The 13,682-nt window shown below is 37.9% G+C and overlaps 1 protein-coding gene across 10 annotated transcripts in view; it reads right to left on the bottom strand.

The window, feature by feature from the left end:
• Window positions 1-13,682, bottom strand: part of LOC117419782 (FERM domain-containing protein 4A) — a 179,964-nt gene that overhangs the window by 60,716 nt on the left and 105,566 nt on the right. For all 10 annotated transcript variants that reach the window (XM_034032888.3, XM_034032889.3, XM_034032887.3 and 7 more), the window contains exon 2: window positions 10,042-10,107. In XM_034032888.3, the coding sequence (XP_033888779.3) occupies window positions 10,042-10,107 (66 nt within the window). The remainder of the gene's footprint in view (window positions 1-10,041; window positions 10,108-13,682) is intronic.

Here is a 13,682-nt window from a genome sequence, read left to right as displayed (position 1 = left end):
ATTTCTACTTTATAGCCCTGCAAAAGACCATCATAATGTATAAACATTTAATTATACGTTTGAGTCAATAAAATACAGCACTATGCATACTGCAAATGCACTGTTTAATTTTAGATACATAAAAATCCCAGAATGGATTACCTAGAAAACTGAACCCATATGAGATGCATTTCAGAATTACAAATGTGTACACTGAATCATGTATGTAGGCAGGCAGACAGACAGACGCATCCCTTTGGGATCACAAATTAACCAAAAAAAGTGAAGAGGATGGAGAGGGGGATATTTAAATTGCAGTTCCATATCTTAACACTGAACAGTGCTTTCTGACTAATATGACCATTACTCACTTGGGACCACAAACACATGCAGCTTTCGCTTCTGCAGTCCTTGTGAATAATTGATCAATTTCCTTTTCTAAATGGCTTAGAGCAATCACGACACTAATATAACAGTACTATAGCAAAATACACTAAATGTACTGTATTGTTAAAAATAAAGTAAATGATGTACCGCGCATGAACTAAAACCTACCTTATTCAAGCCAATGGGTCATTCCATGCCAACTCAACCAGTGCCGTTGCCCGTCCGTCTCGGATTTTCCTAGAAAAATTCACCTGGGAGTTTTCAGACACGCTGAGTTCAGAAATGCCATTATTTTTTTAAAATAATTTCCCCTTCGACCTGTGACCAAACTAAAGTGAGAAAGGGACCTTGACCAGAAAAATCACCCTGGGTGCAATTTAGATGCTACCATCATGTGTAGCACCTTGTTCTACTCGTAATGAATAGGGCTTTTCAGAAAAAAATACTAGTAGCACCCTACTCACTTCTGGCAAATTGCAAGACGAGGGGTAACTGACGTTTTTTTTGAACTTCACTTTACCCTGTAAGGGATGTGGGTCCTAAAATGCAAGTATTGCTGTAAGAACCTTAGGATCCAGTCTTCCAAATTCTGTGAAAAACTTTTGGTTTCAAGTCCCACCACTGGTCATTAAACCCCCTTGAAATTTGAATTTTTGCTATTTGTACCAAGTTTAGGGGGCTCCAAAAAAATCACCTAAAGATATGTTTGGATAGATGTTGATGAGATCTACAAGCATCAATCAAAATATTATGGTATCCGGGGATTTTTGATTTTTTAAGTTGCATTTATCATGCATTCGAGCACTGCTTATGGCCACTTTGGTGAGGTTAAAGTACCACATAGTTCTATCCAAACTGGCTATTTCTTCAACTTTGCATTCCCTGAGGATTGATCTAGAGGAGAAAATAACAGTAGGTGCTTCCACTGGCACTAGCTTGGAGCTGGATTTTAAAAACCAAAAAGTGATAGAAAAGTTTTTTTATAAGTTGTGGTGCCTACCTAGGAGGATAATTGATTGACTGACCAACCATTTGTGAAAAAGTCATTTGCTGCATTCTCATGCTAGCCAATCAGTCAATTTCAGGCACAACTGAAAGTCTTTGGTTTAGGGGGTCTTCGGTGACAGAGACAGGTGTATTTAAACGGTGCTGTAAACAGGGAAGATTTTTTTAAGAAAAAACGTGAATTTAGTTTTTAAAACCCAACTAAGTAAGGTTTTGGTAGTTTCAAATGTGTTATCGTAACAAAGAAGTCCCAAGTCCCATGCAAGTTCATAACCCCTCAGTTCCAAGCTCGTGCCAGTGGAAGCACATACTGTTACTTTTTCCTCTAGATTAATCCTCAGAGAATGCAGTGTTAAAGAAATAGCCAGTTTGGATAGAACTATATGGCACGTTAGCCTACCCAAAGTGGCCATAAGCAATGTTTGAATGCATGACAAATGCAACTTCAAAAATCCAAAATCCCCGGATACCGTAATATTTTGCTCGATGCTTGTAGATCTCATCAACATCTATCCAAACATATCTTTGGCTGATTTTTTGGAGTCCCCCCATGCAAGTTATTACGGCCTAAATTTGGTACAAATAGCAAAAATTCGAATTTCAAGGATGTTTAATGACCAGTGCTGGGACTTGAAACCAAATGTTTTTCACAGAATTTGGAAGACTGGTACCTAAGGGTCTTACAGCAAGATTTGCATTTTAGGACCCACATCCCCTACAGGATAAAGAAGTTTGAATAAAACTCGCCAGTTACTCCTCGTCTGGCAATTTGCCATTAGTGAGTAGGGTGCTCCTATTCATTACAAGTAGAACAAGGTGCTACACATGATGGTAGCATCTAAATTGCATCCAGGGTGATTTTTCTGGTCAGTGTGTCAGAAAGCCCCCAGGTGAATTTTTCTTGGAAAATCTGAGACAGACGGGCAACGAAATGTCCCTTTTCTGGTTGAGTTGGTGTGGAATGACCCCAACGTAATTTCAGTTGCAGAGCCCTCCGTGAATAAAAGAAGAACCCACTGTAAGCTATGGATTTCATTTACATGAGTAAATGCTTACAGTTCAAGGATACAACTGTCTCTGGAAATCTAAAGAATGTTCCAAGGTACAGATATTTGTGTTTGTCAGCTGCTGCACTGAGATGCAATATCTATTTAAAACTGGCTTGTTTGCAGGCAGCAGAATAAACATTACAAAACACATAGGGGGACAATCGAAACATGCGTAATTATTCAACTGAACAAGCAAAAATATCATGCACTCATCTGTAAAACCGATTTTATTTTTAAAATCAACATGTTTGCGTGGTGTCACACTATCATCCTGGGCAGGTTCTGTTTTAACCAGGATCGCATCAGTCAGTTTTATTTATTGCTAAGAGAATAGACTTACTGTATACTAGTTATAATTACTCACAATTTGTACTGCTTTCACCCATGGAATAAGTGACATAAATGTTAATTAACTATCAATAGGAAAGGGACAGTGCCTAAAGGGCAGATTTTCCAGTGGGAAGTCTCATCACTCCTCTTAATATGTTAAAGTAAGGAAATAATGTATGCCTGCAGCAAATGTTTCTGCAAATGGCAGTAATTGACTTCTCTCTTGAAAAAGTCAAATCATCCTGTCTAAACCATTTAATTGATTTAGTATAAACAGTCAGACACCAGAAAAGGTAAAAGTGCCATCAATACCTCTTGTGCTATAATAACGGTCTTAAAAAGCATTTGCAACACAAATCTTGTAAGCAGTGTTTCTTACCAGTTTATTAATTTACAGTAAAGTAGCTCAGATTCAAAAATAATAACAAAACACCTATAATTTTGTTAATATCTCTAAATCACAGGTACAGATATACTGCAAGTAACAGTTTTAATGGCAAGAAGTAATATACACCAATATGCCGTTGCAAAGAAAATCAGAAAGCAAAAAATTAGAAAATCAGTGAAACAGTACAAAAAAGTTTGACATTTTTGCTCTCCTGCTACAACATACTGGGCCACGCTCTCTAGGCTACACGTTTAGCTGCATCTACGACTGTTTATGCACACCAGTTTACCAAAAACCTTTTTCGCATGAAACGCTAAACTTAAGATTTTATACACGGCTAAAGTTACACACCTGGTAACCACACTTTATGAATATGGTTCTTTTCTTTGTCGTGTCAAACTGTAAATAAAACAAAAACAAAAGATTGAAGGCTGTCAATCTGCCAAAAATCAAATACACAGTGGCACTGTGAAACATAGAAACCCGTTCATGAGGTATTGTCAGTATGCAACAGTACAGCTTTCTTTAGATGAGAGCAGGCTTTATAAAGCCAATTTCACCATGGAAGGTACTGTTCTACTTTATTATTTTTCGAATGTTTCACAGTGAATGAAAGACGGAGCTTGCTCTAGCCAGGTAATCAAATTGGACAGCTCACGAAACCCATTTATCTATCAGAATAGAAAGCCTTTGAAGTGCAGCATTTCGTTATCTTCCAAATCAACTGCAGCTAAAAAAAAATACATAAAAAAAATCAAAAAGTCACAAGTAGCTGAAGAAAAGAAATAAAAAAACATCTCCAAGAGCACTTTGTTACTGTGATTGAAAAAATGTACCTTTCCATAGTCGATAAATGTGTGTTCTATTACATTTGCCGATAGCATTAATACAATATGACAGTGTAACCAACAGACACTGAAATTATGCTACATTCAAACTGTCAGACAGTTATATATCTTATACATCAGATTGACTGTACTTGTCTGTAATAAAAAGGCAATATTAAAGATATACAGTAAGGAAGACATAGAGGATGTGCATTCTTGATCAGCTCAAAATGCAGATGTATGGTGGATCCTAAACATAGTCAATAGTTTAGAAAGCTGCCATGAATGAGAGCAAATGAAATGGCTCATCTAGAGATTTTAAAAGGGTAATGCATTCTGTGTCAGCACTGATAGCAAAAAAAAAAAAAAAAAAAAAGAGACACTGTGGCAAAGTGGTTTGCAGTGTGCAGGTGCAGGAGTGATGCGGCGAGCAATGAAAAGACAGAGAACGATAATCCAGGTACAATGGTGTTTATTTTTAATCCTGGTCTGGTGACCACAAATAATAATCCCAGAAAAATACACAGCATGGGTTGCAGTCCCAAATAGTGGTTAGGGCTCTGGACTCTTGGCTGGAGGGTCGTGGGTTCAATCCCAGTTGGGGGACACTGCTGCTGTACCCTTGAGCAAGGTACTTTACCTAGATTGCTTCAGTAAAAACCCAACTGTATAAATGGGGAATTGTATGTAAAAATAATGTGATATCTTGTAACAATTGTAAGTCGCCCTGGATAAGGGCGTCTGCTAAGAAATAAATAATAATAACAATAAAAATAACAATAACAATAACAATAACAATAATAATAATAATAATCACCCACAAATACACACACGATCACAAGTCCCTAGTGAGTGGTTTCAGTGCAAGTGGTGAAATACAATTCAATATGTGAACAAAGGTGCAGTGTTGTCCAGGTTCATGATGGCCTTAAGCGACAGCTCCTAGATCGTGTTTAGCTGTCTAATAAATCACAAACAAGCACAGTATTAGACACAACAAAAACAAACAAACACTCATGATATATTTTAACACGGTTCTCCTTCCGGGTTAGCGTTAACCATAACAAAGGAACAGATCACCTCGCTAGATCCCCTTATATACCGTCAATCACGCCCCCTTGGTAAACGATTTCAACCGCTCCTCCAATCCGCGGCTGCCACATTGTTTCCCTTCCGGTTCGGTAATTTAGTGTACCGTAGCCCCACCCCCTTTCTAGATAGTTGACTTCTGCCTAACCCTGGGAATGAATTGTCTGGCCATCCAGTCCAGGGCACTCTGTTCCCTTTACACAGCGCCCTCACAGGTCGTTAGGGAGATTTATCACCAAGAATCATTCTGTCTCTGTCACAGACACAAGCTTAAAATTAGCTCTGGTTCCTTTAAAGTCATTTTCTTAGGGTACACATTTTACTTTATTATCCAGAGTGCTAAATTTGACTTTTTATTTTTCTTGCAGTATAGTATTACCTTCAATTTTGCAAGTCAATTGAACCATTTCCAATGCAGGAAACTAAAGTCTGTTTCTGCTCCATTACCTTATGTGTGTATTCCTTTGGATTGCTACAATTTGCCATATCCTGATAAAATTGGTTCTGGATGTGAAGACATAAGGAAGGGTTCACTCCACTTTTGAGTGGAAGGCAAAAAAGTCTCATTAAAATATAATTAAATTGTCTGAATTAAGATAGACGGTGTGATGTGAAAAGCCTCTATTGCTACTGTAGTATTATATGTTGTCTTAAGGATATTGTCTTTGACAGTCTTGTAAGAAATTGTCTTCTGATAGCGGACAGACTGAGCATGATGTAAGAGATGGTGCATTAAATACTTATACAGGCTTTCCAGGATGTTTTATTAAAGGAACTAATAGGAATTCCACTAAAATAATAATCATACACCTGTCAGTATAGTACAAAGAAGCTAAAAGGGGTCCTACATTGACAAGAAAATTGTCTTTCAAATGTGTTTGTGGAGGTTCAACATAACCATCACAGGGATACATTACACCCTAAACTAGCATTAAATTGTCAAGAACTCAAAGAGTTTGCTCTGCAAAAAGTGGTTTTCAGATCTAGTGTTGTGCTCATACAAACAAAAGCTTTATTTTGGCAAGAGTCTTAAGTTATAAGATTAAAATACCTTTTACATCTGTTGTGTGTTAGACATGTAGCAAAAGAAAGCATTATGATTGACACTGTGGAACCTGAATTAGAATGCCTTGACAACAAGACCAGTAGAGAAGGTTGTCTGAATGGTAAGGGATCCAACTCAAAATGATCCACAGCTGTCTATACTACAGTATCACACCTTTGTAGTAGATCTAAAAGAACGTTTCAAACACTGTTTTCTACCCCTTCAGCCCTGGGACGCATGCAGAGTAGACTAGTGAATATTTTGAACTGCTGTATTACAAAAGGCTCCCACTGCTGCCATTGTACATCTTCTCTCCCAAAAAATCCTATGACCTGGGAGTTGCAAACAGAAAGCTCTTTGTCCATTGCTTTTCCTAACCAAAGACAATTGACGTATCCTGCTGCAGACAGGTGGCCAGTCTGCCACAGGGTATTACCCATAGACTTGTGTCAAGGCACATGTAACTGTAGCCAGGGATTGAACACATGTCGTCTTCTAAATAAGGCTTCACCGACACCATTCCATGAATCTGTTCATATTAGCTAGTGAAGGATAACAATTAGACAACATTTGCATTAGCGAGTGGTTCCTAGTGGGAATTAGAGATGACATTGTTACTAAACATTCAGAGGGCTCTATGGCCCATATGAGCAGTGCATACAGCCAGCCCCCCCTTCCCCTCCCTCCCCCTTAACCCCCTCAACAAAACACTTAGCCCTTAATGGTCATACAATGAGAATTCATGACCTGAAGTCAGTATCATTTCCTCATTAGTAAAGCATTTGTGATTACAATCTCTTCTCAAATCCCAAAGGCATTTCACACAAAACAAAAATATTGCCGCCCCAGCCCTGATTTTATTATTTATCAGTGGCTCAAACGGTTCCCACAAAAGCCTTCTTAGCAGGAAGGGTTTGCACAGCTGGTAGACAGAAGGGTGCCGTTCAACAGACTGGTTTTTAAAGGTACATCTCTTTCTTCATGGCTCACTTGCCAGTAGCATCTCATGGATGGCTTATTTTTTGTGACCCATTATAGACATGTTTATTGTGTTTGAAGCCCAACTTTAGTGAGAACATGAACAGCAGTGACGGCAGATCTTATTGAATGATTTGTAGATAAGAACATAAGAACATAAGAACAAAAGAAATCTATTTGAACGTGCAGGACAGTGTATCAAAGTCCTCATACGCCATTCTATGATTTCTTTGTTTCATTGTGGGAATTTTTTCATTGAATGTTAGTGTTTCAATCTTTTTCCTGACTCATCTGCTTTTATTGAAAAGTCATCAGGTGTAGTACATGCTTTTTTGTAATGGAAGGGGTGAATGGAAATCTTTCAATGGATGCAAGACGTGACTCACCAATCAGAAAGTAGCATCTCTGTTTGACATTTTAATAAAAGTTATTGACCTATCGTAGGTATTATTAACTAAATGCATGGGGTCCAATCTGGTCTTGCAACTTTAATGAAGTTACAGGACCTCACTGTGCAATTAAATACCTATTTTTGACCCAACTTAGACATTAATGCAATTTAAATAATTCATAGTAAGAATTACATCCAGAAAAACATCCATCCCATTAAAAACATCAGCTGTTAAATATTTGCATAACAGCATATAGGAGGCTGTGTGGTCCAGTGGTTAAAGAAAAGGGCTTGTAACCAGGACGTCCCCGGTTCAAATCACTGTGTGTGACCCTAAGCAAGTCACTTAACATCCTTGTGCTACGTTTTTCAGGCGAGACGTTGTAAGTGACTCTGCAGCTGATGCATAGTTCATACACCCTAGTCTCTGTAAGTTGCCTTGGATAAAGGTGTCTGCTAAATAAGCGAAATAATAATATTCATACAGTAAGGCGAAACTGATTTGTGGTTGCCTAAAGTAATCAATAAGAGTTATTACAAGGGGAACCAAAAGTACCTCAGCAGCAAAGGGAATTAAGGGAAACAGTGGACATTTTATTGACATTCCGAGGAGATCCCGATTCAAATGTGTAGATATTAATATAGTTCTACAGTAAATGGTAGCGCTACTGAGGTATATGATAAACACGCTGGCTAACTAATTGGGCATTGTCTTTAAATCAGATTTGAACTTATGCAGTACCATGGCCCAAATATTTTGGAGCATCTTTAGATGCATTATCCAATAAGATGTATCCGAAGTATTATGTGTTTTTATAAAGCCTGGTTTGGACATCCGTTGATATGTGACAGAACCACAAGACATATTCATTAAACAGGGATATTTAAGACATACAGTATTTTAATTGTGTGACTGATTAAATGGGTTAAGTTGCCATTTCAAGATGCACTCACTTTCAAGACTGTGGAATGCTGCATTTAGTAATTTACCCTTCACTTTCAAAACCCCAATACTCACTTTTTCTTTGTGACCAGAAGTAATATAAATTTTCCAATCAATTGGCAAAAGGCAGATGAAAGGGTTTCAATTAAAATCAATGTAAGTGATCTGTTCTTGTCATTGAATCTGAAAAGGGCTTGTAAATCAGAAGTCTCTTGTGATAATTATGCCCACGTGTATTTTTAAGTAAATAAAAAATAAAAAAAAAAAAAAAAAATTTGATAATATATATATATGCAAGAAGTAAGTTTCATTGAAACAGAAATGGCAATTCAAGGATAAACTACAGCACACAAATCCCTTCCTCCCCCAGCACTGTCACCTACATAAAGTAGTCTGTAAAGACATTTTTCAAAGAATCTAATTTCTGCTTTCGCTCCTACACTCCCCAATCCCAAGGACATAGTTCAAAGAGTGTTTATCGCTAATTTAATAGCCCTGGTTGGCACAAGAACAGTGCACCTATCATCTCCTTACATTTTAATGCACAGAATGCAGACAAACAATGCATTAATTATGAAATCAGGCAATATATCTGTACTGTTCACGGCACAAAAACTTGAAATCTAGCCCTCAATCATTTCGCCTGCAAAAGCAATACCCTTGCACACAGAAGGAAAGCACAGGAAGGAAAACGCAGGAAGGAACTGCCATTTTACCCTCCGGGGCGTACCTGAAAATCCACATACCATATCTGCAGACATATACTGTAATCACAATGAGACCTAAAGGAATTGCCAGGATTCAACCATAATAGGCCCTTACCAAACTGATCCATGAACTCAGATTTTACGCTTTGTACTAGCTTTGATTGCCTACAGTAAGTACGCCTTCAGGCAAAAGAGAGCATTTCATGGGAAATGCAAACAGAGAATATTAATCACAATGTGCATAAAATGGTTGTGTGATGCAAAATACTGTCCATTCACGGCATAATTGAGACCATGAGACAAATTTCACTGTTGACCGGACAGGTCCGGAAAGACACCTGGAGAATCAGCCACTGAAGTATTCTCATAAGAGTGCCGCAGGATCGTTTTGTTAAACTGCAGTTTTTAGACTTGGGAATAGTTGTAAAATGAATTAACCATCAGGGATTGCTTTTATGGGAAGTACAGTGAGTGACGGTACTGTAGTGATTAGATCTACCACATGTGTACAAACATCACAGTTTGGAGAGAAATGGGAAAAGGAGAGGGGTGGCTTTTCAAAAGTCAAAGGAACACTCCCATGTGAAAACAGTTTTATAAGAAGGTATGTAAGGCTGAACACTAAAGCAAAGACTCGCAGCTGCAATTTTAATTACGACCACCCTAAAGATGGTTAATAATGGAAAGCTTTTTTCAATGTTTTTTGTTTTTTTAGCAATGCAGGATAGCATCAGAAACTGCCATAGATATTCCAACTTCAAGGGATTATCCTGATGAAATATATATTTGTATGTAATATATATGCTAAACAGATTAAACAGGCTACCTACAGTATTTTTGACACAATTATATACCAGTTATCTCCATGGAAACAAAATAACCGGGAATGAAATCAGAACAGTTTTAAAAGAAAATAAAAATACCTGCACAAGAAGTTCAAGTTTCCTGTCATCGAGAAGGTGCACTTGACATCGACGCCCCTCAGTCATCTGGAAGAGAAAAACAGAAGAGATTAGCCTTCGCGCTCAGCATGAAAAACCAACCGACAATTAGGTCAGGCAGCGTGACAAGAATGTCAATTCTCCCCAAGTTTGTAATTGCCGGCTTGAGCTGTTGAATACACTCACATACTGTACCTTCAGAACAGGCCTGGGAAAATAACTGTCCGTGCTACCCAGATACAATTTCTGACAACATGATAAAAACAAGAAAATGTGTCACAAGAGGCTATGCACCTTCTTGAAGTGTCATGTCGACCTTAAGAGTTACAACACACGCTTGAAATATCACATAAAATAGATGAGCCCTGCTAAATTAGTCTTGGTCTTCAGACAGAGGCACAGTCATTAGAAAACATGCTAACTCTGCATATCTTTTATATACTTTATAATGGCATGTTAGTAGCTCTGCTAAAATTAAAACTCCATACCACTATACTTTACTTGACTCAACCCTGAGCAATTGCAAGGACAGTACAGTACTTTATTTTTCTAGCTGCTGAATGAACAGTCTGTCAATATTCTCTTCACGATCTACTTACAATGCAATTGCAAATACACCACTCGGTATATCGCGGATGTTGGGGTCCAATACAAATCTGCTATATATCGAGGGCTGCAATATAGCGAGAGACCCATAGAAAAACAAATAAACTAACAAATAATGTACAACCACTCCCTCGTTTTATCATGGGCATCAGGGTCCAATATAAATCCTCTACGCAACACGCTTTTTCTCTTTTTTGTATGAAAAGCAGCACACCGTTTTAATTCATACTGTGGAGGGTAACTGCTTTTCATTAGCTTAAGTCTCCAATTAATTTCATGAATCTTCCTCTCCTTTCTCAAATGCCCAAACCGCTGCATTGAAAAAATCCATTCACAACATAGGAAGCTTGTTGTTAGGGAGCTGAGGTTACTGCCCTGTGACTTGCTTGGGCATTGCTTAAAAAACCACTTCAGCAAGTAGATACTTAATTTGCTTTGTGTTATTGTGCAATGTGTGTGTATATGCTAAAAAAAAAAAAGTACGATATTAATGCTTTGTTTTTAATTTGGTTAGTTTGTGATGTGCAGTACAAAATAAAACAAACAGTAATTCTAAGTGGAATTGTCCATGTATATTGCAGCTAAGGAATGCACAGTTAGACTGTAAAAATGGGGAGCCAACTCCAGGACCGCGATATAACCGAATCCGCAGTAGAGCAAGGGGTCGATATAACGAAGGGTGGGTGGATCTTTAAAAAAAGTCTTGGTCTGCAAGGAAGATATTTGCTTCCCTGTGAAAGTCTACTTTAGCTTGCAGTGGTCCCAATAACGGTAATTTCCTGTGCCTGTCAGGAGCTTTTGGCAATTCTAAAGTTCTGACAACCTCCCTTAAGGAAATCCTTAATAAAGCAAAATCTATTATAAATGTCAGCTGGTCACCAGTGCACAATACATTCTCCAGACTATTATATTCCAGTTTAGCAAGTAGTGCAATACTGGAGTCTCTATCTTGAATATAAAATACAAAACATAATTGAATATTTTTCATGTTCAGTTTACATGAGGCTAAACTACAAAAGAACATTGTAAATAATCATATTTTAATATCTGGGTATGATTGAGAGACACAGCTTTAAGGTTAACCAGATAAAAGCTGGGCAGGATCAGCCTTTACTACACCAGAAGTGTAATGATTAAAACTAGCTTCAACCAAACCAAGCACATTTCATTTCCATTTCCAAAACAGTGTAACCTGCTCTCCATGTTTACCCAGGGTCATATCTTTAAAGTAATTGTAGCTAAAACTAATATTTCCATAAATCTTAGCCATTTTGCTCTTCCATTAGCTAAATACATCTCGAATGAGCAGTTTTAAAATAAACACATGTTGTAGCACACGTGTATTTCAATTTTAAAACATGATATCTGGTACTCCTTTAGGTTAATGGAAGCTCTCAGTTTCTATGCCTAATTCTTGGGTATCTATTTGCACTTCCTGGGTCATTTCACCTCAACAGTGTCTTCTGGGTCAAAGCATGTTACTGGCTGAAAGCATGTCAGTCAATTGGGTAGGCAGCTGATTGGTTATTGACAGGAAAGAAGCCATTGAAGGGGTAGGGACAATTTAAATCTCCCAGTGAAATGAACCAGGAAGTACAAGACAGTCACCAAGCATGGCTTCCAAACAGAGTTTTCATTGACATAGTGTAGAACCAGATTTCATGTTTGGAAATTAAAATACATATTTGCTGTAACAATTTTTTTTTTTTTTTTAAACTATACATTTGAGACCTATAAAATGAGATGTGCATGGCACAGACATTTTATGTAACTATGTTGCTACAATTACTTTAAGGATGAAGTTTCCATTTCCCAGAGGAACATATGATAAAGTTTCAAAAGCAACATAAGCCATGTTATATCTCAATATACAGTATAACTGAAAATACCCATTCGAATAATTTGAAATAACCATCTCACCTCGAGTTTAAAATTTTGAATGGAGGCTCCTGTATAAATATTTACACAGTTGATCCCTCCCTTAGAAGCATTGCGTCTAGAAGTCTAACAGTTGGTTTGCACAGCTCTTTTAGCCATAGCAGTAAACCATGTATCTTGTCTTTAGCTACAAAGAGTGACTGGGAGGATTAATGCATCCCCCCCGACTGGAATGTTCCCTAATAAACCTTGCTTGACCATTTCTCTTCCACTTTTCCAACATCAAACTGTGACATTCCTGGTGTGTGTTTGTGTTGAAGCCTGGGACATGCTTCAAACTACAGCAAGTGCTGTTTAAATCATTTTAAAAGTTAAACAGTCAGACTGTGTAAAGCCAGTCTGAGTTTGTTTTGCAGTTCTTAAACTTAGCAATTTTATCCAAAACAGGGCGCTTAAATGACAGCATTTTTTTCCCCCCCCACCGTTAACATAACATTACTTAAGACAATGCTGAAAGGTGGGACAGGGGCTGTAGCCCACTGCACTTCCCCTCCCCCCTCTTAGGCCGGCAGAATAAAACATCCTACTTTAAATCCTGTTCAGACTCAGTGCTGGTGTGGCACTGTCTAAATAGTTTCCTTTGTGAATTGAACACAACATTGTTCCAGTCATAGCACTACTTAAGGAAATGTAATAAAGCCCAGTAATTGTAACAAAAACACAAAAAATGACCAACTGCTACAGTACTTTCATTCACTTGTACAGATTGGCAAATTAAAACCCAGTTGCAAGCCACTTCTAGACTCTTAGACATCATAGCTGTAACACAGAACAAAGTAGAACAAAGCAATACTGCAATGTAATGTCCACTACTGCCTTAATTCACTATTACAGTGCTGTATATAGACCACACCAGCACCAGCCTGACTGAGCTAAACTGTCATGCAGTCACTGGATGGATGGAAGCTTACGCTACACAACAGTACAGGAACAAATGTTCAAACTGGAATATGATGTTGTCTTCACATATTGTATGTACCTTTAATCATGGAACACCAATGTCCACTGGTATCAGTGAGCAACGGTGTAGGCCAATTGTTTTGCTTTGCCTTGCTACACATACCGTGAAATTTGCAGCA

Source organism: Acipenser ruthenus, chromosome 14 (genome assembly GCF_902713425.1).
Source record: "Acipenser ruthenus chromosome 14, fAciRut3.2 maternal haplotype, whole genome shotgun sequence".
Lineage (NCBI taxonomy): Eukaryota > Metazoa > Chordata > Actinopteri > Acipenseriformes > Acipenseridae > Acipenser > Acipenser ruthenus.
Note: the sequence above shows the minus strand (reverse complement) of the source record. Positions and strands in the feature narration are given on the sequence as shown.